This window comes from Gasterosteus aculeatus, chromosome 6 (assembly GCF_964276395.1).
Source record: "Gasterosteus aculeatus chromosome 6, fGasAcu3.hap1.1, whole genome shotgun sequence".
NCBI classification, from domain to species: Eukaryota; Metazoa; Chordata; class Actinopteri; order Perciformes; family Gasterosteidae; genus Gasterosteus; species Gasterosteus aculeatus.
In genome coordinates this window covers 12,953,253-12,978,315 of record NC_135693.1, presented here as the reverse complement: position 1 = coordinate 12,978,315, position 25,063 = coordinate 12,953,253, and the positions used below count along the sequence as shown (strand labels likewise).

The 25,063-nt window shown below is 43.4% G+C and overlaps 2 protein-coding genes across 10 annotated transcripts in view; one reads left to right on the top strand and one right to left on the bottom strand.

Annotated features, from left to right (window-relative positions):
* Nucleotides 1–8,142, top strand: part of lrmda (leucine rich melanocyte differentiation associated) — a 170,407-nt gene extending 162,265 nt beyond the window's left edge. For both annotated transcript variants that reach the window (XM_040179117.2, XM_078104476.1), the window contains one exon: nt 6,547–8,142. In XM_040179117.2, the coding sequence (XP_040035051.2) occupies nt 6,547–6,626 (80 nt within the window). In that variant the 3' untranslated portion in view covers nt 6,627–8,142. The remainder of the gene's footprint in view (nt 1–6,546) is intronic.
* Nucleotides 8,143–20,402: 12,260 nt separating this feature from the next.
* kcnma1a (potassium large conductance calcium-activated channel, subfamily M, alpha member 1a) overlaps nt 20,403–25,063 on the bottom strand; it is a 107,706-nt gene continuing 103,045 nt past the window's right edge. For all 8 annotated transcript variants that reach the window (XM_078104472.1, XM_078104473.1, XM_078104469.1 and 5 more), the window contains one exon: nt 20,403–23,429. In XM_078104472.1, coding sequence (XP_077960598.1) covers nt 23,278–23,429 — 152 coding nt within the window. In that variant the 3' untranslated portion in view covers nt 20,403–23,277. The remainder of the gene's footprint in view (nt 23,430–25,063) is intronic.

Below are 25,063 nucleotides of genomic sequence, written 5' to 3'. Positions count from 1 at the left end.
ACAGTTCAGAAGAGGTCAGCCGGCAGCGTCCACTGATAAAGCACTGCTGTCCTTTCTGGTATGGCTATCTAGTAACAAGCTGCTTCCCTTTGAACAGTTTTATGTGGTTGTAATTGACCTGACAATGGGGTTCATTATGCAGTCCCTTTCATGCTGTTTTGCCTGATAATTATTATTTAATGTGTTCGGATGGCGAGCATCATTAATTCATCCCTTCCTCCAATGTCAAAGAGATGAAGAGTGAAGTTATCACTCTCTGGTGATTAATATTGTGCTCTTTTGTTATTGAATCCTGTCCCAGTGATTAAACCTTCATTGAGTGACTCACCAGCCGCCCTTATTAACGGCACCATTACTGAACACAGCCAAACCCCTAATTGCGTTTTTCACTTTTTTTTTTCTTTTCTGTTTCGGTCAGATGTTTCAACCACTTATCTGCGCTTTTCTTTTAATTAGAAATCCTGGCTATAATGAAGAACACAATCGATCAGTGTCAGGCCGTGTGTTGTGCACGCGTAGTGATTTGTGATCCACATGTTGACGGAGAAAATGAGCACTTATGATTACTGGCATCATTAGTGGTTGTATCTCCCCTTAAGGGCAGACGAACCCTTTGAATAACTCAAGGAGTAAATAACCATCCTGTCATTATTGTGCTTACAGGAGAGATTGGTTGCGTGCACGTCGTTGTCAGTGAGTTGCCGAGATGATATTGGACGCTTTGAGAAAGGCTGTCCAAGGAGATTTAAGACTGTTTCAGTCTCCCGCCTTAAGCAACTCTCCCGTTATCTCCCGACACCAGAGCTACTGTAACCAGTAGTCTCTCATGGTTCTTAGTGGAATAAATGTCAGTGAAATTAATTTGACCATTTCTTTTTCATTAGACCCCCCCCCCTCAACGGTTATCTCTCTCAGTCAAAATGTATGTGCCCCAGGATTCAATTTCCTTCCCATCCTCATAAGTTGGATGTACAAAGACTGATGGGCATTCATCTGGTTAACTGTAATTCACCCATCAATGAATAATGCCATCGTCTATTTAAAGTGTTTGATTATGGCCATTTAGCGAGCTGACAGTGATTGAGTGTCATTTTTCAGAGGTGAACCAACGTGGCCAATAAGCTTGAAATATAACCGATACCCAAAGTGTGCGATCCATTGCATGAGAAGCATGTGGCAAAATCAACCCGGTATTGATCGGCGCTGGTTGAGCCACGACTCAGCAACCTCCTCCTGACAGCCTATCCGCCTGTGGCCATAGCAAACCAAGTCTCCATCTCCCGCTCACACACTCTTTCCCTCTTGTGCAACCCGTTGGTCCTCTTTGTATGTCTATTGTTTTTACCTGAGTGGTGCACGCAGTTGCTCTTTTCTACCCGGGCCCTGGAGTGAAGTGAAATGCAGGTAAAGTTTGAGCTTCATTAAATGGGAGCAAAAACACAGTACGTCACAGGGAATTTGTTTGTTAGTACTGTGATGGCGAAATATGTTGTTGTTTTTTTAATGGGCGTAGGAATAAACACTGCTGACTGACAGGGGAGTTTACAACACGGCAGCCAAGTATTTGGAGAGTCTGACGTCAGAGCCTCATCAAATGTCAACAAAGAAGGCATCAGTTTTGCTGTCTTTCTCGAGGGTTTGACCATTACTGCAAATTACAATCAATTAGCAATTGATATCTAATAGTGAGCATACAGTACCTTTCCAATAATGCTATCAAATGGCACAGTGTACTATCGATAACACTGTATTTATTCGTGCTGGACATTTGCTGTCCTGCACGCCTTGCTATACGCACTCTTGGCTGGTTAGACCACTCTTTGTATTGCAGGCTGTCTAATCACTGCCTTCTTGCTCTCTGCCTGCTCCCCAAGTCTGCCCGGTTGAAAAATGAGGCACATTTCCCTGATACCCTGTGTGGAAGTGGAGAGTGTAAATGGCTAATGAATTACAGATGAACATTGACGCAAATTAATCTTCCTGATGTCCCAGGGTTATATGGCAGCTATTTAAAAGTGGAATCAATACGGCGAAGTTGAGAACATGCAGGCTCTGCAGTTGTTGGGCCGCAGTAAACAGCCGGGAGGAAAACAAGGAAGGCCTGTGCTCAGGGCATGCATCATAATGACAGCCATTTATGTTTAATGGAATAAATATATTTTATTTGGAGAGAACAGATGTGACTGTAATTTTCTAAGTTATAGGGAGGGGTTCAGTTTGAGACCCCGGAGAGACAGGTGACCCCCTCTGGCATAGAATAGTTAACCGATTTCTGGACTCTATGAGTACATAGGGATGGATTTAGTTTCAAATTGTCGTATTAAGCCCTCGTTTCTTTTGTGAGATGTGTCTCTTAAAAATGTATATTAAATGGTTCTCGTCTTTGTGCCATGAATACGTTTTACTTCAGAGAGTTTCCCCTTGGCTCTATTGCGTTCGGTATTTGGTCCTAACATCTCCTTCACTCACTCTCAAATTACACCACCGAATCAAAACATCTAAACATCATTCTTCCAAAACAAAAGCATACCTTTCAAAGTAAAAATGTCCATTACATGTAAAACACAATAACGTGAAGGCAAATTACCTTCACATTAGTTTTAAATCGGGAAAAACAACTGATAGAAAACAGTTCCAAACAATCGTGCAACAGATGCTTTTTGGGCTGACAGATAAACAGATTGGTTAGTTTCATATTCTTACACACAGTAACATACATAACGCATCTCATCACTACCCGAAACAATTTAACCTTCTCCACGTGTTGTGTGTGCCAGCTGGCCTATCAGTGGGCTGAGTCACCCTGACTGTTGATCTATGGGACTCGGGGGGGTTATCTATCTGCAGGGCTCCCTATAGAGAGGAGGTGGCGACTCCATCTTATGACGTTGGGCTGAACTGATAAAAGGACAGCCGGAGATGGATCGTGTCCACAATAATAGCCCTGGCTCACAGCAGCCTACGCCCCGAGCTCATAAGTCACTCGCGCACCAAGTCTTATGGATGCTTGCCCCCGGCTCCATCTGACCCCATCCCCCAACTGCCGGCAGTGTTATTTCAGCCCTCGGAGATAATACAGAAAGTGTAATTGACTTGTTAATTGGCTTTTTTTTCCCCCCTCATTGCATTTTTTCCCTGATGGATGGAAGCGCTGATGGAATTGTCGGCTAAGTGGTCAAGTGGGACAGTTTGGCGGAGGAGGCAAAAATCAGCAAGTCAGAGAGCGTAAAAAAAAAAGAAAAAAGGGGAATCAGACAGACAGCAAATAAGAGAGCAAAGCGGGTAGAAAAAGACAGAGTGGAAGCAGTTGAAAGGCGAGGCTAGATATGAAAGTACAAGATACCGGCAGTGGAGGGAGCGGATTCATGCTGAAAATAGATAACCTTGATGTTAAAAGCTACATCCGTCGGATGTGTCTTTCTGTGACATATTGATGGCCCTTGAAAAGAGTCAAGCTGATTTTATGCAGGGAACAATCATTAAACCCACTCCATCTCCCTCCTCTCACTCCCTTGTAAGTGTGTGTGTGTGTGTGTGTGTGTGTGTGTGTGTGTGTGTGTGTGTAGGTAAATGTGTGTGTGTGCTGATTTAGTGCGGAGTTTCGAAGCAGACTTTGTGATTCATTCGGCTAGGAATCCTGAGCAGAAGCCCTTGTTTTAGTGCTTGGCTTCAATTTTAAGGAATAACCTTTAAGAAAAAAGCTGCATTCTTGTTCCAAGCGGCGCAGTACATACACGTGAAAACTAAAACTTTTGTTACCATATGTGTTGATTCGATGTTTGAGCGCTGCGGAGGCTTGGTACAGCTGGCTTACTCACACTGTGGCAGAATGGCCCATCCAGCCCCCGCGGAGAGGACACATGCTTTGGGTAATCAGCTCTGAAAAGACTCCACTGCCTGAGTATGAACCAACACTGCAACGCTCCCCGTGAGGAAGATACAAGATATGGACTCCACGGCCTTTTAATAAAGACAACAGGGTCAGCTGCTCCCCTTAAAAGCAACACGGCGCCGCGTGACATATGCAGAGCAGAGGCCCGGTTGTTCCTCCGCCGGGGCTTGATGGAAACAGTGGCCTCTACAGCACTTTGTTAAGCTGTCATTTTAATGGCCGCTCCCACTGTTCTCACTGTGTGCAGGTTTTTTTTTGTGTGCATGACATTTAAATGTGTATGGGTTTGCAATGTTTGCGTGTGTGTGTGTGTGTGTGTGTGTGTGTGTGTGTGTCGAGAATGTGTGGCCGTTGATTCAAGTTTGCTCATCCATGGCTTGGGATGCAGAGAGCATATTGCGACCACTGGGTTCGGCACAGTACCGCTCGTTGTTAAGTATCCGATAATCAGGAGAAATCCCCCACAAGGGCCAGCGCGGCGGCCCGAGAGGAGTGCGGCTTGGCCTAGTTATTCCCTTCCGTGTCCCCAACCAGCCGATCTTTCTCTGGTTGCTGGCGTAATAAGAGCAAGCGCTCACTGTGATGGGGGGAAACGCAGCGAACTGCAATGTGTCTCTGCACAAAACACGCGGCTTAATGGTGGTGGCTGCGAAAAAACATCCAGAGCTCGCACGGAAATTTAAGAAACACTTTTATGAGGCACTTTTTTCACCCACTGGGAAACCGACCCGGTCCCTGTTTTTCGCCCGTTTCCTTTCATTTACCCTTCCGTGTCTCGTTTGATCACAGTTATGGCTTCTTGTATAAAAGAGCTGCTGGAGAGTCACAGGTCAACACACACACACCGCACAGAGCTTTCCGATTGGTGCCGGAGATTCTCGGAACGCGTTCCCCCCGATCCTCCTCCTCAGTCCCCGCAGGCTAGTGACGAGCGCAGCCGAGTGTGAAGACTCGAGGGCCCTGTGGCTGTAGTTCCTTCATCTGTGAAGGTTATCTCTGCAAGGCTTTGGTTGCAACTTACAAATACATGCCCTGTAGGTAACGTCTTATAGGGAGTCTTGGTTCTGGTACCTCAGTGGGTAATCTCTTTAAGGACCCCGGCTCCTGGAGAGCCGGCTTCTCGCCGGGTAAGCTGTGACGCCCATGTGATCATAGCGCTGCGCGACACCCCGCCGCCCCCCGCCCCCCCACCTCCGAGTCCCGCGGTGTCGAGCACACACTCCAGCCGCGGCACCTACATCCCTGGGCAAATCACGGCAGCTGGAGTTCACCCCCCCCCCCACCTCCATAAACCTCCTCACTGTCACATATATGTATACCCCTCGCACACCGGGGGAGCAGGCAGGCATGGAACTGGTCCCGGATTTTATCTGAGGTGACAGCTCCTCACACTTGAGTGTTTGGATCACCTCAAGTATCTGGGCTACGAGGGGAAATGAGCACTGCTCCACTACAAAGTCCAGATTTAGATTGACTGAGCTTGTCCTGGGGCCTGTGGGCTGCTGCTGCCGCACCGCTGCTCCGCCTGACAGAACACCCACTTCTGCTGCGAGGGACTGGTGTGTGCCTGTGTGTACGTCTGCGTACTGTATAAGGGTGTGTGTGTGACTTGGTAGAGCCTTCTTTGAAGAGTCAGAGAGAGTGTGGGGGGGGGAGCGAGAGCGATGTGTCAGGTTTGGTTAGAATTGAGGGTGGCATCAGAATATGCTCGGCACTAATATGGCACCAGTATCTCTGTCCCTATCTCTGCTTTCTGTCACTTAGTTGCCATTCCCTCCCCGCCCTTGACAATGTCTCTTTGGATTATGTGATTGGACTTAGTGCTTGGAGCACCCCTCATCCCCTCCGCGACACTGCCCCTCCCATAAGTCTCTCCTTTTTTTTTTTCCGCCCTCGTCTCCGTCCCCACCCCTCCTCCTGTAATACACTTGATGTCTATTTAAAAGGCCTGGTGAAAGCTGTATCTGTTCTGCTGTCAGAGGATCATTGACAGCACTAATGCCACTTGTCCTTGGCTCATTCGGTGAGAGGTGACACCTAGACGCAGCCCGCCACATTCATCAAGTGAGCCGCGGGAGCGCTGTGGCATCCGAGTCGGTGCAGGCAACCCCCACGGAGCTCTGGGCGGCAGCAAGGAAGCTCGGCCATCTTGCATTCATGTCCTGCGCGGTGGGCATACAGTCTCTTAAATGACCTTACCGTAAATTCATCTGTTTGTACTTATACATGCAACTTTGTAGTCGCGGCTGCACCACGCAAGCTCCTCATTTATTTTTGTGTTTTATTGGCCCGCGTTGATAGTTGAGTCGCTGCTTTGTGATTGGCCGGTGTGATTGTGTCGGAGAGCCTGCAACTTACTGTGCAGAAGCCACACTTGAACAAAATGTGCATTCCTCCCAGCAACACCTCTCCTTCAATGCAGTCCAGTCCAGCCATTTACAGCACCTGCCCTTGAGGAGCTTCTGCACAGGAGATGACAAACACAGTTTTGTGCTCACTGAAAGGGATCGTGTGTGTGTCCTTTAAGATCTTACAAATAAAGAAAGTGAATGCATTCAAATTTATTTGTCCTTTTTAAATTATTAATGTTTTCGTATTCATTTTTATATCTGCAAGCATGACCTTCACCTCGAGTCTCTCTCACTCTGCTTTAGGGGTCTTTGCCAAGTGTCGCTACATCTACTATGGAAAGCACTCAGAAGGCAACAGATTCATCCGCAACGACCAACTCTGATGGACGGCTGGTCAGGAAAAAAACACAGAGGGACATGAGTGACGAGGAACGATACCAGAGTGAAAGAGGACCAAATCAATCTTGGGATGCAGCCACTTGATGTCCCACTGGAAAAAAATGTTTTTAACTTCATCAAAAGAATCTGCTATGTAAGGGAAATGTTTGTTTTGCATGGTTGCGGCCTCTTCTGCTGTGCTGGGTCCGCGTCTGCCTCCCTACTTCCAGCTCCGAGTCAGAGTCAGAGACGGCACTCGCGCTGACGTGATTGCCTTCAAGCATCGGCAACCGTACAGGGCCAGGCACGCACAACGCTCACAACACACACCACACACACACGCAAGGACAGTCTCGCTCTTCTCCGTTCCCTTACACACAGTCAGTGACAAACACAACCTTCCAATTGTAGCCGTTTCTTTGACGGCATGATGGATCACCCGTCCAGTACCGCCACTAATCAAGGGTGAAAGGGGTGATGGTCACACACACACACACACACACACACACACACACACACACACACACACACACACCTGGGGTCTGACATAGACTCATCTCCCTCATTCTCTCTCTCTCGTCTCTCACACAAGCACACGTAGTGTATACCCGCTGATTAAAACATTGAGACATTGCCAGGTTTGACAGAAAAACGTCGAAAGATGCCTGAAGCAAGCTCAGTGTATCTTGTTTAGTTTTTGGCAGACAACAAAATGCGTTTCATTCTTGTGTTTGAACGGATTTTTTCTTTGTGTCTCTGAAGACAAAAAGTCTGATGTGTTTCTCATATCTGAGTATATGTTTATCAAATGCAGCTTTTACTGTTAAAAAAAAAACATTCCAAAACTAAAGATCAGAGTTTTAACCAAGTATGCCTTTCAGGTATATTTTGTAATTTGATTTTACACTGGAGTGCCATTTTCATGGTGTTTTGCTTTTTCCCTCACCAGTTTGACCAGTTGAAATACTTATTGCTGAAGTATTATTTCATTACAGTATTTTAATCCATTTCAAACCAAGAATAATACATATTTCAAAAGAAATATTGTCTTTCTTGAAAGGTTTTTCTGTACCATCACCATGGTGTTACAGTGCATGGTGAATGTGTATGTAAAATGTGTTTATTATGACTTCACATGAGGCAACCTTACAAGGTCTTGGCATGAATGTCGTCATTTTTCTGACAGGAATCTTCACAACTAACAGAGTTTGTCTAACATCTGTCTTTTGCCAAATTGCACCTTTCCACCATCATTTACTATGTGATCAAATGTCCGTCACGTTCATATTTTGAGACCATTGAGTCGATTACAACCTCAAAAGTGGTTATAAAGATTTTCCCTGACTGACATCTCGGTTAAAGTCACGAGGCTCAATTAAATTGCCTGCTCCTCTTGAAGGTGAAGTAGCTGGAGATCGATAGATGTTTGCTGTACATGTATTTTGGATTTGGAAGAAGCCACGTTGCGCTTCGGTCCTACACGTCAATCACCCGCAGACCAATAAAAAAAGGTCAGCAATAGCCTCATGCATTGTTTGTTCACTATGTCTGTTTATTTCCTGTTTCTATTTGCTTTCTGAAGCTCGTGTGCACGTGAAAGTCTGCGTGTTCGCTGGCCCGAGCTGGTTCACCCCTTCCTAGGGGACCGTGTGACCATATTCCAGCTGACGCGCCGCTCCGGAGCCCGGTCACTAGTGCCGGCGTTTCAAAATGACAAGGTTTATTTGTCTGTGTTTTGATATGCTCACAGGAAACCGGGGCTGACAGCCGGAGGAGGTAGCAAGAGCGGAGCCACAACAAGTCCCCCCCCCCGCCCCACACACACACGCGACACAAAATGTCATCCTTCCCCTGGCTGCAGCGCGCACCCAGCCATCCTGCTGAAAAGAGCAGACATTTAAAACTTTGTGACATGTGTCACAGGCGCTGCCATTGAGCCAGTGCCGCTGACAGAGCTGGAATTGACAGGCTCCGAGCCACCGGAGCTGGCTGGGGGACACACCGAGTTTGCTATGTGTCACTTCTCATCCTCGTCAGGGACGTATCCTGAGCTGCCACGCCAACACAAACTGCTGCTATTGGATGGGCGTGGAGTGCCGGAGCAGGTTGACATATGCTTGACGCGGGCACCTTTGTGCATGCGAGGGGATGAATGGAAGGCCTCGCAACACACAGACGGTAAATTAATTAAGGTGTAGGCCACAACTCGCTCTCTACTTGCAGGCGATGCCCCCGTTGACCCTCCGCTCAATGCTGCTCGTACGTGAGAACGGCCAGGCTGAAACAAATGGCACGCTACTTTACGGGAGGAGATCGGTGACATTCTGTTGCAGTGGCCCTGTGGGCTTCTTTACCAGCCGCCCACTACGGGTCTGTATGGACGAAGGGATACTTCTATACCTACGTGTTTTCTATATCCATGCTTTGAGCTTATTTTCAGACTATACTATTGCAATATCTTGAAAATGAAACCCAAATGGGACATTTTGTAATTTGATTTCACATTAAAAAACTAATTGTAATTGTGTTTTAAGTACACAGGACATTCCTACTGTAAATGTGAAAAGTTATGCGAAGATTTCAAAGCCAGATTTTGAGTGTAGTGTTGATGGACACGGTTGTCTTGCAATTTTATGAGGAAATCGTTAAACTACTTAAGCTACAAAAATGCAAACAATTAGTTTCTCCACAATGATACAGAAAAATGTCATATATATTACATACAGTATTTCTACTGAAATTGTAATTCATATTTGGGGTATTTTTAGATGTATTTTGCATACTGTATAATCTCTGAGCTCTAATTCATTGGTGGCGCAGCACAATTCACCTCTGCAAAAGACACACTATTGTGTGACTCACTGTCAAAGGAACTAAGGACCAATCACGCTGTCAGCGCGTATCAGCCCGCAGACCGATGACTGATTGGCATGAGCTAATGCAAATTTACAAGGAGGCACAGGGAGCAGAAAGGGACTTGTCTTTATGAGTGACAACTTGCCACTGATAGCAGAGCAGCAAACAGGAGGGGTTTGAGATTTAGATTTAACGGTCCCCCCTCCGGCTCTAGAACCCCCCCCCCCCCCCACCCCTCTGACCCTCCTTTCTCTCTCTCTTCCTGTTTGACATATAAACTCCTTCCCTTCCTGGACCTGGAAACATTTGGAGACATTTGGCATAAACCCACCAGTGTCTCACTTGATCGAGAGAAGCCAAAGGAGAGGGAGGTCGGAGGGGCCCTTATTTCCGGGCCGGTCTCATATGAGTAACATTCGTCATTCGGCGTTGTGGTGTAGTAATTAGCTTGTCAGCTGGCAACAGGCTGAGCTGGCTTTTTTCTGCTAAGAAAGATGGACAGACTGACACAGAAGCTGACAGCCAGTCGATAATGTGGCAATTAATGTCATAAATAATTCCACTGCCAATTATATAAAAATGGACTCTGTTCTTTCACCTTGCCCGGTACTCCCTTATCATTTCCTTTGATAAGGGGGACAACCGTCTTCATTCTCCCTATAATTATCGGGCTTTTTATATGGAAATACAAAATGGCCTCACTCTCCCCACATGTTCATATCAAAGGGGGTGACCAGGGGAAAAGGGGGAGACACGGGCAATAAATGTAACATGCTAATGAATCTGTGTTCTGTGCCCTTTACCTCGGCTATTCCAACGGGTCATATAACAAGACCTTCAGGCATTCCAAATGTCATTGGATGTACGAAAGACAAAATCTTGATAAAAATAATTCAGACAATTACGTGAGAGAGATCGATCGGAGCTGATATTCTAAAGGTTGAAAAAGCTTAACCAACAGTGAGAATATTGATCCTGACGCCGCATCATTCGGTGGGAAAAATGATGTCCAATCTCTGTCTTCAAGATGCAGGGCAATCAATTGCAGCGGATGAGAATACACGATGAGCAGGAATCAACAAGGGCTCACTGAATAGCAAATGTGCTGTATATTGAAGGAGAATAAAAGCGGAAAAGTGGAAATTTCCTTTGAAATGCTTATTATCCAGCGCCTCGGCTCATTTGTCTCGACAAGTGACTCCGTCACTGCGAATGTTCCCCATCAGCCTGACACTAAACTCTTGCTGTGAAATGTATGAGCAAATAAAGTGAGCTCAGCACATGTAAGGCCCTCCTAATGCATTGTAAAACAGCCTTAAACACATCATATGTATCTTCGGAATGGGAAGGTCGCTCCGATGGTAATATATGGTCCGTGCTGAGAAGCCTCAAGGTCGTGTCGGATGAGCCTACATAATGCATGATTTCCCGTTCCTCTTACGGACTCCAATCATGCCTCACAAGCCTTGAGATGAAAATTTTACTAAAGTAAGTAAGTAAATCAGCCACCTTGGTGGCATTTCTATTACCCCTCCGTGTGCACTGACAGAGAAGATGAATAACGCTAAATAATAACACGTGATAACAAATCATATTTACTGCTCATAGAGAGGGAAGCGGCGGTGGATGTAAAACCGCTAGCTGGGTTTTGTTATTCTTTCATCTTGCCTGTATGGATTTTACTTCAGGTTTTTTTTTCTGTTCTTTGTACTTTATGGAGATGAGCTTGTCGCTCTTCCACTTGTCACTGTCCTCTTGTTAGATTGTGTGCGTAATTCTTGTGTCATTTATTGCACGAGGATTGCTTGCTTTGAATAAAGCAGTTAAATGACCCTGTTAGCATAATTAATTTAACCATCCTCAGGGGCTGCAAAGTCAGAGTCTCATGAATATTCATTATTGTCAGTGTCACTGCTAAATATTGTGCAACAACAATGCAACATGTTTGGTTTTTGAAGTGAAACATGTTTGATGCAGCTTTTGAGTAAAATTGACAGTTTTATCCTGAATCACTTTCTCTAAATCTTTTTTTAATATTTAAAAAATAACACGTTTACGTAGAAGAAACATGCAAAATAAAATACTTCCCAATGGCAATATGTTAACAGATGAATATTAAAAGAGACCGATTCTCTTTTATTTTACATCAGCTAAATCATTAAAACAACAAATGTATTCATTTGTCAGACAACACACAGTAGTTATGCAGAATGCAAAGGTCATGTAATGTTGGTATTTTAATGTTTGTACCCCAAAGCCTTACAGCTAATACTTAACCTCAACCAAATCGTCACCCATTGGTTTAACACGCTCGACATGAACAATCAAACATGAAAATATTGGCATTTACTTCTCTTCTCTACCAGGTCCTGAGGGGGGGAGATGATTGCTGATTGCACATATGTGCGCGTATGTGTGTGCTTGTACGTCCTGCGTCTGTCTGACAACTGGACACAAACAACCAGAAAAAAAGCCCTCAGGAAAGATGGGAGATTTTCACACATGGGCAATTCTGTACGTCTCCATCGAGGCACAAGAGAATACTTGAACAGTGAATCGTACATTGAGCTGAGTGATGTTTGCCTACCAAGGATATCACACTCCGTCGTGCAACTGGCTGCTGCAGTGCATGTGACGGCCATTGTCGATCGCCATGGAAAGCCTGGAGGTAGAAGAAATTACAATTTATTACGGAAGCAGAATATCCCATGAATGTCTTTGAAATGTAAACAATGTTCGTCCTTTTCAAATGAATACTGTTTATGGACGGTGGTGTGACCTGAGGGGGAGTGTGTGTGTGTGTGTGTTGTGTTGTGCGTCAGACTTGGTGGTATTTCCTGCGGCGCTCCGATCCGACGTCCTCTGGACGCCGGCCTTTCGAACGACTCAACTTGCGCCGGGGCCCGATGACAATGACGCGCAGAGGCAGTCGATTTTTGACACAAGGCAGCGACTAATTGTGAGGAAAAGGTAAAGGACATCTGGTCTGTGGCTATTTTTAAAGACACAGAGATCCAGCCCCCTCCCCTGGGTTTGGCTTAGCACAAATTAAATGCTTGAATCATGAATTCTCTGAAGGTGAGAATCTATTTATTGCCACCAATCTTGCTTTTGCTGTAGTTTTATCGGTGGTCAGTTGTAAAGAGCTCATGTTTTAAGTCTATTTAAAGCATTTAAAGGACTTTCATTTGCCTTCGTATAACAATTTGGCTTCTTGTAATGGGGGAATTTCTTGAACATCATTTCCTGAAATCAGAAAGCAGCACACACAGACAAAGGTTACTTCCATTCTATCTTCACATATGAAATAGTTTTTAAATATGTAGAACATGTCTGTGGAGGTTCTAATAAAAAGTAGTCGGCCCTGAAATGCCCTAAATTGAGCCTACACACTAGAGTTGAAGATGTAACTAGTGTGATCCTTTGCACATGTACAACTTTCTGTAAGGGGGGTGGGGGGGATGCATAAAGTGGTCTAATCAGAATAACGCTATAGTAACTTAATGTATGGCGAATGCACATTGTGGGTGAAGGACTACAAAGTGGCATATATGAGTGGGAAGTAAATGTATTGTACTTGAAATCCCTGTATGGAAATGTCTTTTTATGGGGAAGGTCAAATGTGTGTTTTATTTGGCTTAAGATAATGAATTCAGAACAATATATTTTGTATTGTTGGAAAAGTCATGACATGACTTTGTTAAGAATAATAACCGGTTCATTGAGATGGTCCAAACGATGCATGAATTACTGGATACAGGGAAAATGAATATGTGAGAGAATACATATTTGGCAATATAGTAAATAAAAATAAACATAATATATAAACATGAACATAAAATGCTGTTTTATATTAGTTGGTCTACGTAGCCTAACTGAGCTTCTTTTTTTTTAGCAAATTAACTTATTTTTTCCCCCCTGTTGTTAAATGGACATGTTTTAACTACAAAGATGAAGAAGCTGAAGTAATTTGTTTATAACCAAAAAGTTTAATTGTGATTTGAAGCGTGAAGAATAACGCAGCGTGTTTACCTCGGCCTGAGGCCGGCAATACGAAGATATGCGAAAGTAGAGTTGTTCTCATAACGAACTGCACAAATCCTTCACCATTTCAAATATGCATATGGGGATCTCATGCCAATAGCATAAAATATTGAATTTCTCCCTGGAGTTCGCTTGAATATCCCTGGGCTGAAGGTTTATCGTTTTTTTTTTCCCTCTTCTTCTCTGTGTGGGTAAAAATCAGCCGTGAACCTTCCCATTGGGGGCTTAGCATTGTTTTTGTTTTCCTCTCATTCTCAGACAGGCAGACAGGTCTAACCTTGTCTGTCTTTCCAAATATATTGATTAGCCTGTGAGAAGAAAGAGGCTGTAAGATCGAGTGCAGCGGCTAAACTAGAAGTAATTGCTTACCACTAATAGCGTTCTGTTACTTCTCAGAGAGGGGAACGTTGAACAGGAACATTGAATGGATGTCCCTGTAATGTTAGCGGTAACGGAATGAAGCTGATTTTGCAACATCGCAGCCCAAGCAGCCTGATTTTTAGAACATAATCTTGATTTCAATGATTCAGCAGCAGTTGCAACGACAACCATCTGCTACCTGTTTGTGGGATAGAAAATCCATCAACCACCAGCGACGGGTTTAGAGACGACGACTCGTCAACTTTTCCACAATAAAACAAATTGCAAATGGCAGCGGCAGGCAGAAAAAAAAAAGAATAAAGGCAACCTCTGCGCCTTGGTTGTTCTCCTTTTAATTTGGTTAATCGCCCCCAGGTAAAGATTAACTGCCCCTGCCAATTTAATTCAGCCTCAAATGATGTCGCTTACAAGGTCACTTTTCTTTTCTTCTTCTTTTCTTCCTCTCCTCCTCTGTGTCTTCATTCACTCAATCTTTGACCAAACCCCCTCGCGTCTCCTCTCCTCCAGTACTCCCTCCGTGAGCAGGATTGAGTTGTCATGTAGTTCTAATAGGCAGCACAGGGAATCATTAGTCCACCTCGGCTCCCTGACTGATGGCTATCTCACTCCAATCATCTGAGTACCGTGCGCGCATGTGTGGGCGCGTGCGCCTGGATAGAGCGGTAGTAACCCCCCCCCCCTCACCCCACTGCATTGTGCCCCTACTGCTATTGACGGAGTGTCAGAGCCGAGGGGAGATGTCTTAATCAACTTGGACACACTGGGCATTGATTTGACAAGCTGCTGTAATGACCTTCTTGTTTGCGTAAAGGATCACTGTTTATCTGGGCCACAACTGACGCGCTGAGGCTGCCTCATTGTCATGGAAACTATTATCACTGCTGAATTGGGGTCGGTCCGTCCCCCCCCTCCGTCTCCGTCTCCGTCACACGCACAAACACGCTTGTTTCCTGCGCACACATGCAGCCACATATATTGATGTGATATGTTTGAGGGTAACCTGTGTTTGTGTGTCTGTCTGCCTGAATGTGTCGTTTAACACCAGTCAAAATCATCAGGGGTCAAAGGGAAATGCAATAATTGGTCTCAACATCTTTCACATCAACGTTATGGAAATCATAGCGGACTGGATGGATTGAGTGAGGGAGCTCGATACAGTCATTTTATATCCCTTCCTCCCAGCTTTTGGACATTTTTTTAAACATTATAGCTCATTGATTTACTAAATGACCCATAATTACATCCAAAAAAGAGAATTGAATTTTAAGAAAGCCTTTAGCTTTATCTGGTGTCAGGCCTTTTTTTTCCCATACGAATTATGACCTCCTATGAAGCAGTGCATGTTTAAAGATGAAAACAAACATCGCCTTTGTTTGTGCTCACGCACTCACACGTGAACCGCGTTCCGTCCCCCGGTTGATGGCCGCAGCCAGTTGCCTTCAGAAGAAGACACTCCGCCGAGTCGATTTGCAGGGATCTCAGGTTCAGGCTGCTGTCAGCTTCTGTCAGGCCAATCAGCAACACTCAGCCTCCCCTGAATGGCCCGCACAGCAGACGGTAAATATTATTGGCATCCTGACACGCTCTCGCTGCGGCCAAGTGTGTAAAATTGTTAATAAGGAACATGATGGGGCCACTGCATGCCCGCCGGGAGGATGGAAAGGCCTGGTCTCGTTGGCAATCATCCAAATAACAGGATGAGGCGTCGGCGGACAAGTGATTTAGGTCCTTAGCGGAGTGGTGAAGGGGTTTGTTTTGGCGGAGGGGAAGTTAGGCAAAGTCACCGAAGTCGCGTGGTAAACATCGTCCTTGTGATTTATCCATTAATACAAATGTACACAAAGACCCCTCGTATACACTGTTTGGAAAAATTGCTAAAGACACCGTTCATAGGCCGGGCACTTCAACACTTGAGGGCTATTCTACATTACTTCTGCTAGTCATCTCGACAATATTAGAGCTAAAGGTTGTTGGTGTGTCAGCTTTTAAGAGGCTGACAAAGAGCTGCTTGTTTACTGAAAACCGCGGTTATTAGTTATTTCTATGACCCCCCCCCCCCCATGAAAGTCTCAATGTGACACTGCGATAAGGGAAACCGTACTCCTTCCCTTGTGCGCCTAAGTCAATGCTTTTTAAAGGCGCAGTATCTACAAGTCACAGAAGGACACGTTGATAGCGGAATAAAGTACACAATCGTAAACGTTTATGCCACTGTTCCTCGCTGTGTGATTACATTTTTATGGTTCATATTCTGATATGGCTTGTTTTTTTTGCTGCCGCCGTTAAAGCCACGAGACAGGCCCAGAGGTGGCATTTCTCCATTGCTTTATGGGGGGGGGGAGAGACGCCTGCAGGAAAGTCCTGCTCGGTTTCGTTCAGTAAACACACTGCCGGGCTAAATGGCTGATCAATCAATTTCAGTGGGATCGATCTGCATCAGTTCTGCCTCCGTGCACACACCCGGAGCCACTTTATTGTAAATCAATCATTTTGAAAACAGCTCACACAGGGGCCGCTTCCCACTAACAAGCCATCAATTGCAGCGGTCTTATCAGGCCACAAATCAACAGCCACAAAAAACATCTGCTCCATTTCCATCGCTTTCCCCTTCTGCCTTTCTCCGTCTTTTACCCCCGTTCCGTCCCCGCCGCTTGTCGTGTTTTGATGGGTCGTCTGGCGGAGAGGAGAGGAGAGGTTGCGAATCTTCACCTCGCTCACTTAAGATAACCCAAGGGTAATAGTGTTTGCACATTTGAGAGAGAAATGAGGACAAATGCCAGGGTGGGTCGTACATTCTCCTTCTGACCGCCTGTTTGACGTTGGAGTGTGAAATTGCACACTTCGGCTGAGGGGCCTGACGGAGGAGGAGGAGGAGGAGCGAGCAGGGCCCAGGGGAATCGTGGGATGTCCACTGATTTCGAGCTACGGGAGAGGACTGGTTCGGTATCTCGAGAAGTCAGCCGGCCGCCCTCCTCATCACAACACCTCACGATTGGTGCTGCTCGCAGTGTTTGAAGGATTCTCGGGAGACGTCTCGGTGCCCTTGACGCTCGACAACACCGGGGTTCGGTACAGTGTGTCTGGAATGCGATTAGTTCACTTGAAAGACAGTTGTGTTGCACGAAAGGTTAAAAATGAGCTTTGCTCTGGTTTGATGACATTCTTATCACCACCATGCCCGGCTTAGACATGGTAAAGCTCCACCAGGGGATCACTTTCTCTCTGTACGTGCAGTAGAATGTGGCCCTTAGAATAATATATCTGTACAGTCAGCCCACATTGAGATGCTGTAACGTCCATTCACAGCCCTGACATGACAACAGGGCGAGGTACCTGGTATGACGTCTCCATAGAGATTTCACCAGCCAATGTGGACAGAATGTGACTCCAATGCCTTTTCTGCACGTCACCGTGGATCCCGTGTTGATTGACAGTCTGACTGGTGACTGTGTTGGGGTGATGGAGCAGCTAATAGCACGTCAGCAAAACATAAATCACGACTAATGCCAATAAATAAGCGGAGCGGCGGTGCGGCTTGGGCCGCGAGTTCACCGACTCGTCTATATTAGGCTTCCCGAGGAGGTCAGGCCATTTTCACTGTACCGTTGTATAAACTGTAAAATGGTGGTTACATTAAAGCGCACTGATATTCCTCATGGTTATTTAGGTAACGTGGATGAATAGGAGGCTTGTGTCAGTTTTCCCAAAGGAGATCAACACTTGAAGTAAAGCAGCTTCTTGCTACGAGGAATCAGCTTTCATCAATACGCAAGGTGAGTGTCTATTTTTATTGTTATTTCAATTTAGAGATGTTTTTTCCTCCGTTTTGTAATGGTTTGAAGCGACGGGGGGTGTCGTGTACATCGGTGGATCAGGGGTGAGCAGCATTTGAAAATAGATACGATACTTTTACCGTTTAAGCCTTTTTTTTTAATCTTCTGATTTGCGCTAAACGCTGTAAGGTGATAAATATGTCGTGTGATTTTTTTTCGACATGCTATACATACATGCATAGCATATATAGCATACAATGATTTTTATGAGCCGCTATAGTGTGTCTTTTTATGGCATACAATGTTAAGAGTTTCACGCCATAAAATACATTTTATTTGGAAACCTGTAAGACTGTAATATGCTTTTTTTCATAGTTGCACATCCTTTACCTTTTTCGGCATGCTGTATGATTTATTTCATTTTATACCGTCATTTATTTTCCTTATTTTATATACTATTCTAATTTTTTTATCCTTTTCAACATACTATCCCATGCCTTTTTTACACATGACGTTTAAAGAAGAAAAAAAAACAACATATGACGTTTTTTCACTTTGAAATACTGCACTGCAACGTTTTCTAACATGCAACAAGTATAATACTACTATAATATTACACTTGACTTCTTCATTCTTTAAGGCACACGTTTAGTGGTGAGCACACCGTGCAATTACATGCGTTACAGGTATTTCGATGAGCTTCGTGGCTTGAGTACGCAGACGGGAGAGACCGGACGAGAGGACGAACGTCACGTTTAGTACGTCAGTCAGAGAAGCTAATTCACGCGGGCGTTTTGTGTTCTTTGAATAGTTGGTCACCCATTCGTGCAGCAGTTGTAATTCATGCTATATTATGAATTATTTTTGGCATACTGTACTTTTTTTCTTATAACATACTTACGGTGAAGTATATTTTTAATGGCATGCTCTACTATGGCCTTTTAAAGAAACATTTAACTATGAATTGACACGCTATAAAAGTTTAATTTAATTTAATACAGTGAGAAGTTTATAGTATGATTAATAGTTGAATTATGTATCTTAGTCTACAAAGTAACTCCAAGCTATAGCTGTAAACTGAAAATATGTTCTTTTTTAAAATGGGAAATATAACCTATATCCTAAAAATAACATTAATTAAATATGTAAAACGCATAGAATATTTTCAGTAACTAAGTAACTATACCTAATCTCTGGAATAAAGAGTGGTGTAAGGTGAACGAGGTAGTACAATAATGGAAGAAACATGTTTTTGTACTTGAAATAATAAAGGGTTTTAGAACACAAATACATCCATTTTAATTTGAGAAAATACAAAAAGAAACCATGTACAATCTATGTACAAACGTTTTGTACAAGACAGTAGATTTATCAGCAGATTATTTTTGACAGTGTCAGGCAGATCAACTCAGCACCATCAAATAATCAACATATGCATCATATCTATAACGCATCCAAACTAATTAGATAGCTATGCCAAACTCCTGTTTGCTGCAATGACAATGTGCCAACAAATCCTTTCTGAGATACGCAAGAGCAATGTCCGGATTCTTCCTAAACCGTTAGGCAGCCAGAATAAATTAACAATATTGTTACTTTTCTCAAAAAAAAAAGAAATTGCTGAATGCAATTTTAATGTATTGTTAAGACTTGAGACCCCACCTCCCATCCCCACAAGTTTTATATGTTCTATGATAGCTATAACAATTCCCAGCAAATAGTTTATCTGTCCAGCAAAAAAAAAAGGAAAAAAAGTAGATAAACAAGAATAATGCAACATACTGTCATTTGTTCAGCGGACAACAACACATATGACGTTACAGGCGTGTGCCTCTACGTGCATCTTTCAGTCATCCATCACTAACAACACTACATAACACAAACCGACAGCCTGTAACCAGGCACACACACCAGAGACTATGTGTGGGTGTGTGTGTGTGTGTTTTGATGACTGCTACCCCGCAGACCTCCCTCCCAATGCCACTTTTCGCAATAGTGGGACTTAATATGGGCCCTCCCCTTGACCGCTTGCACTGCCTGGCACTGTACTGGCATGGAGGCATTGATGGCTTGGATGTTCTCCATGCCAGTACAGGACACCGTTCTCACAGTGGAAAACTCTTGGACGGAAGCTCCCTCGAAGCGAGCTCGTGTCCCTGAATGACTGAAGGATGCTTGATGACAAAACTCTTCATGGCACTTCAAAAAAACACTCTAAAACTTTAGAGGTATACAATGCAAAGACCTAAAACATCTAATAGACATATGACAAGGTGTAGGAAGAAGAGAAATCTCAGTCCATTGTTGTGGGAAATACCAGCCTGAATGCATCGCACAATCGGTTCAGGTAGAAAAAGCACAGTAATCAAGTGTGATGAAAAAAAATGGGGCATTACTTGGTGAGTTTATATTAATGCCAGTTTGTTATATGTACCGTTTTATTCCTGAACAATTATATGTTTAAGTAGCTCACAAAATAATCTGTAAACAAATAATAAGCTGATTTGACATGTTATGACAGATGAATCACTGACAAAATGGAATGTAAATCCTGTAATAACACAAAGTAATAAAAAAAAGAAAGATTAAGGATGTTGTCTTTTTTAATCACCTCCGCTAAATTGGAGCTACCTTCCATCATTGTGATGGCTGATAAACCAGATGAAATTCTGCCTTACTTTTCTCATTTGAATCCAGGATCTTTTATTTTCAAAATACACATTTGTCTTTCTTTTTTTTTTTTTTTTTTTTCAACACAACAATCAGTTTGTCGATTTCATGTGTAAGGAGTCACTGCCATTATCAAATATTAATAGTTCCTTATTGTTCAGGCTAGCAAATATGCTATTAACAACCCAATTAAACATACATTTTACTAACATATTTTCTGCAAAAGAAATCTATTTGCTATAAAGTGTGACAACAATGTAATCACAGTTCAAAAATTCACTTCAGGACAATATGTGAGGCTTCAGTATAGTTGCACCACACCCATTAGACAGACATTGAAGCTCAGATAATTTTGTTAGAAAATAAATGTGGCTTATATAATGGGTTGAATTTACACAAACATATTCAGGACAAAATTCTTAGTATTTTTTATTTATTCAATATTTAATTTACTTTAGAGCCAATGGAGGAGAATTACTGCAATACACAGACAGCTTCTCCATATCATATTTTGGGGAAAACATGTTTTAGTGAACACACCAACTTATCTTATCTCCAACTTATGAACCTAATTTAGGTCAAACAAATCTAATGAAAGTCATTGAGTGACTAACATCTTCCCTATATCATTACTTCTCCCATCTACTCTCTACCTGAACGACAACATTTATCCCCAACATATAATTCCTTTTTACTTCTCTTTCCATCTACATGTTTTCGCTAGGGATGCTTAGTAGTAGACGCATTATTTACTAGATACTGCTGATCTTTGCGATTAAAACAGACAAGCCTCGATCTATTTCTACAAGCACGAAACAAAGCCGAGCTGCCAGGCTGAAGATGGTAGTTTCACAATGCAAATTAGTCTACGCTTTATTGGCTCCAGAGAGATGCAGTTTTCTTAAAGAGGGGCCATAGGGGATAAAAAAATAGTTTGTTTTAATACAGCATGAAATAAATGGTGATTTTGTCGAACACAAAATCCTTTGATAGGCAGTTGAAATTAAATATATTTGTATCTCCCATAGTACTTTTCACATCGTTCTTGTCTAGAAAAATAAGTACAAATTGATTATGTTTATGAAGACAAAATAATTACGCTTAAATGTATAAACCCAACTACTTATATGCATGAAGTATATGTATTAAGAGTACAAGGCTACCACCTCAATCCTCCTCCTCCTCTCCTCCATTACAGATGGATTTGGATCTATCAGTGTCGTTAATATGTGCAAAATACATGCTCATGTTACACACAGGCTAGCATAAAGAACACTGGTTCCTCTCCAGTACCCTTATTAGCAGTCTGTGGCAATGTTGCATTTCCATCCAACTATGTTTGAGCAGTTCCCCATGTTAGAGGACCGAGCACAGCAGCTTAACTCCTGAGAGTTCTGTGGCGTGTGACATCTGGATTGGCAACAGAGAACATCCAAGCGCTTTATTGCCTCTGTGCCAACCCTGTGCCAGGCAGTTGCTTTGGTCAAAGGAGGACCCATTATTGCCCACTTTTATGCAATATGTGGCATTTCTTCTACTCGCACATGACGGTTTTGTAAAAGACAAAAAACAAATCAGAAAATACACCACTCTTCTTGTGATCCCAAATCCTGCCGCAGATATGGCGGCAAAGCATCAACGGCGGTCACGCAGCTGCTGTCAGTGTCGGATTTGCTCAATCATAGTTGGAGACTTCAGTTTTACTTTGATGCAACATACTAATTTTGTTTATAGATCCAAACCCTCTAGATTCTTTCACTGTTTTTGTTTCCACCATGATCCCACCTGCTGCTCCTTCCAAGGTGCACCATTAAATTCACGGTGATGGACCAGTTTACAGCACTAGTCAGGATGCGCGGGTGCGATGCACAAACGGACGGACGCACGCGCACGCACACACACACACACACACACACACACACAGCGTGCACATAACTTAAATGATCCTGAAAACATGAAGGACAGCGTAAGTTGTTTTCCATCCTTCTCACGTACTCCAGGTTGATTGACAGCACTGTGTCTGCATTAGAGGTGGCTCAGGCACGCATCATGCAATAGGAGCTTAAAACAGAGTCACAGGCTTTATGATGTGACACATCAGCTGAAGACATGTAGGTGCACGGTTCTTTTTCGGGCCAGAATACACCAACAGCGCACCACTCTCTGTGTTTATAGACTACTGTTCTACAGCAGGGTTTTTCGATCTGCAGGGTTGGAATGCTCTCACTCGACATGACGAGTCAACGGTGAAGTAGCAAACTGTAAGCAATGACGTGATTCCTAACATCCTTAGAACAAGATTAGTGAGCCTCCGAAACCAAGCAGCCTTCCCTCCTTTCGTCATCTCCTCAAGGACGTTCCATCGAGGGAGAATCGGAGGGTTCCGGGGTGTTCTGTCAAAAGAAACTTGTCCAGTTTTAGTGCAAATAGAACAGAAGCAGTTGGGGGACGTGAAGTTGGTGAACCCAGATGGTTTGACGCGAGGCATCTGGGTAGATCTTTGGGAGATGATATGATCAAACCTCATCCTTCGATAACCAGTCACCTTAGCAATGGAGTCTGGTCACAAAATGAGGTGAACTATTGCAAAGAATTACAGGAAGTACTCTTTTTTTTTTCATCAACTCTTAAAATAATTTCAAAAGGTGCTAGAGGGAAGGGGCTGTACAATCCTTAGTTGATTGTCATTATGTACATCACTATGGATACATTAATAAATAAAACGATGTCCAAGAGCATGGAGGTAACATCAAAGGTATACACATCAGAGGTCCTTTCCAACTTGGGCTTCTGTCCGATCCCTTCATTAGAAGAATGAATGAAGAGAAATATATCAGTCTTCAACATCCCTGTCATTATCATCATCGATCCTCCATGTGTGATCTTCCATCGCTTGAAAGAGCATATAGATGTCTGATGAGTCAGCAAGTGTTCAGCATTCATCTTCAACTTCTCTGATTGGTGGAATCAGACTACTGGTGGATTTGTATTGGTTGACTTGGTTGGCCATTTGGGTGCTCATGGGCTTGATCTGAATGTTCCTTGTGTAGGTATTTTCTGGTTCATCTGTAAACCATTTCTTTTCTAAAGTCGAGAGGGGAAGAAGAGAAGACAGAGTTAGTTTGAAATGGTATTCAACATTGGATTACTTGCAACCATAGCGCCTCAGATTAAGTCATAGATTTGGATGGTATGTATCAACAACAAACCACAAAGTGCAATTTGAACCTGTGTTCTGGTTTATTGAGACAATGGGAAGTTCATTGTGTTCACATGCAGCCACTTTGCACAAATATTTCATTTTAGATATATATATAAATATAATTCTAAGGTTATTGTTCAGCTACTTAAGTGTTTAAAAGGACAGGTCCCCCAGGTTACATTCGGCACTTTCCCCTGCTGACTAGCCATGCAGATAGTTAAAGGGCTTTTTCATGGTTGTGAGAGCGATTCTTGATGTGATCTCATTTCAACAAAAGAGAATGACATTTAAGTTTTGGTTCTCACAGCATCTGAAATAATATTGTTTTTTTGTTATGTAATTTCTCAATTCTCTCAGCAACCTACTTTATTTGTGTCTGACGTCTCAGACATAAATCTAAATCCAAATTTAAAATTCTGTGTAAAATGCATTGAAATATTTGGCCTGAGCCTTTAAATATATATATTCTAAAAAGTCATATATCAGGATAAGCTTTTCTTTTACGCTGCCATTATGGGATGGAAGAGATCTTTTCATGTTTATTTAGGCTATGAGAGCCCTGTATGAGGAAAAGGAGAGGTGTGTGCCAGCTGTCAGAAGTTTGTAAACTCGCTCCCAGCATCTGCAATGCCATGCGAGATGTCACTTCCTTTTGGGTGAAGTTGTAATATAGGACTTTACCTCGTGTGTGTGTGTGGCTGCTGGTATGTGCACGCGTGTATGTGTGAGTGTAAATGCGTGCTCATGTACATTTGGTCTTGCGTGTGTGGAGATTCATTTGTGAAAGCTTGAGCGTGTGTCAGCAAGCTGAAGGCTGTAGGGCCGTGTGATACAGCGCAGGCATTTGATGTGTAGAATTGTGCCTGAGGTGAAGCAAGATGTCTGCCATCTCTCTCCAGAGTCTGCTGCTGATATGGGGAACTCAGTGATGTCGCCTCAAACCACCAATGCAGGTGCACGCGGTTACAAGGAGTCAACGCACATCCTCCTGCAATTTACACTCTAAATTAGTCACAGCTCCTACTTTCTCAGTTTGACCGTTGGCACAGAGCTGGATACTTTCTTAAAGTTCTGTGAAGAAGTCTTGGTGGCTTCAGTGGGATGTGAATCAGGCTGACCCACATGTGAGCTGTGATCTGTGTTTGTCCAGTGTGAAAACATGTTGTTACTCTGTTATTTATGCTGATTTCATTACTGTAATAATATTCACACAGTGAGTTTGGTTCATTAGGACCAAATGAAAAAATAGGAGCATGGCTGCACTTTTGGTTGCACAGTTCTGCTCTCTTTCCTGTTCCCACTGATGTTTTACAATCAAACCAGAGGAGTAAATATCAAGTGACTTGGAGTTTGGTGATTGGGCTGTTTGGGCTGTTCCCTCATCGTTCGGACCCACATGGGGTTAATTCAACTCGGGTGGCTAACTTAACTACTTCGAATGTGTATATTAATGTTATTTGGTATCACAAACTTCACAAATATATAATTGATTTGAAGCTATTACAGTATTAGTATT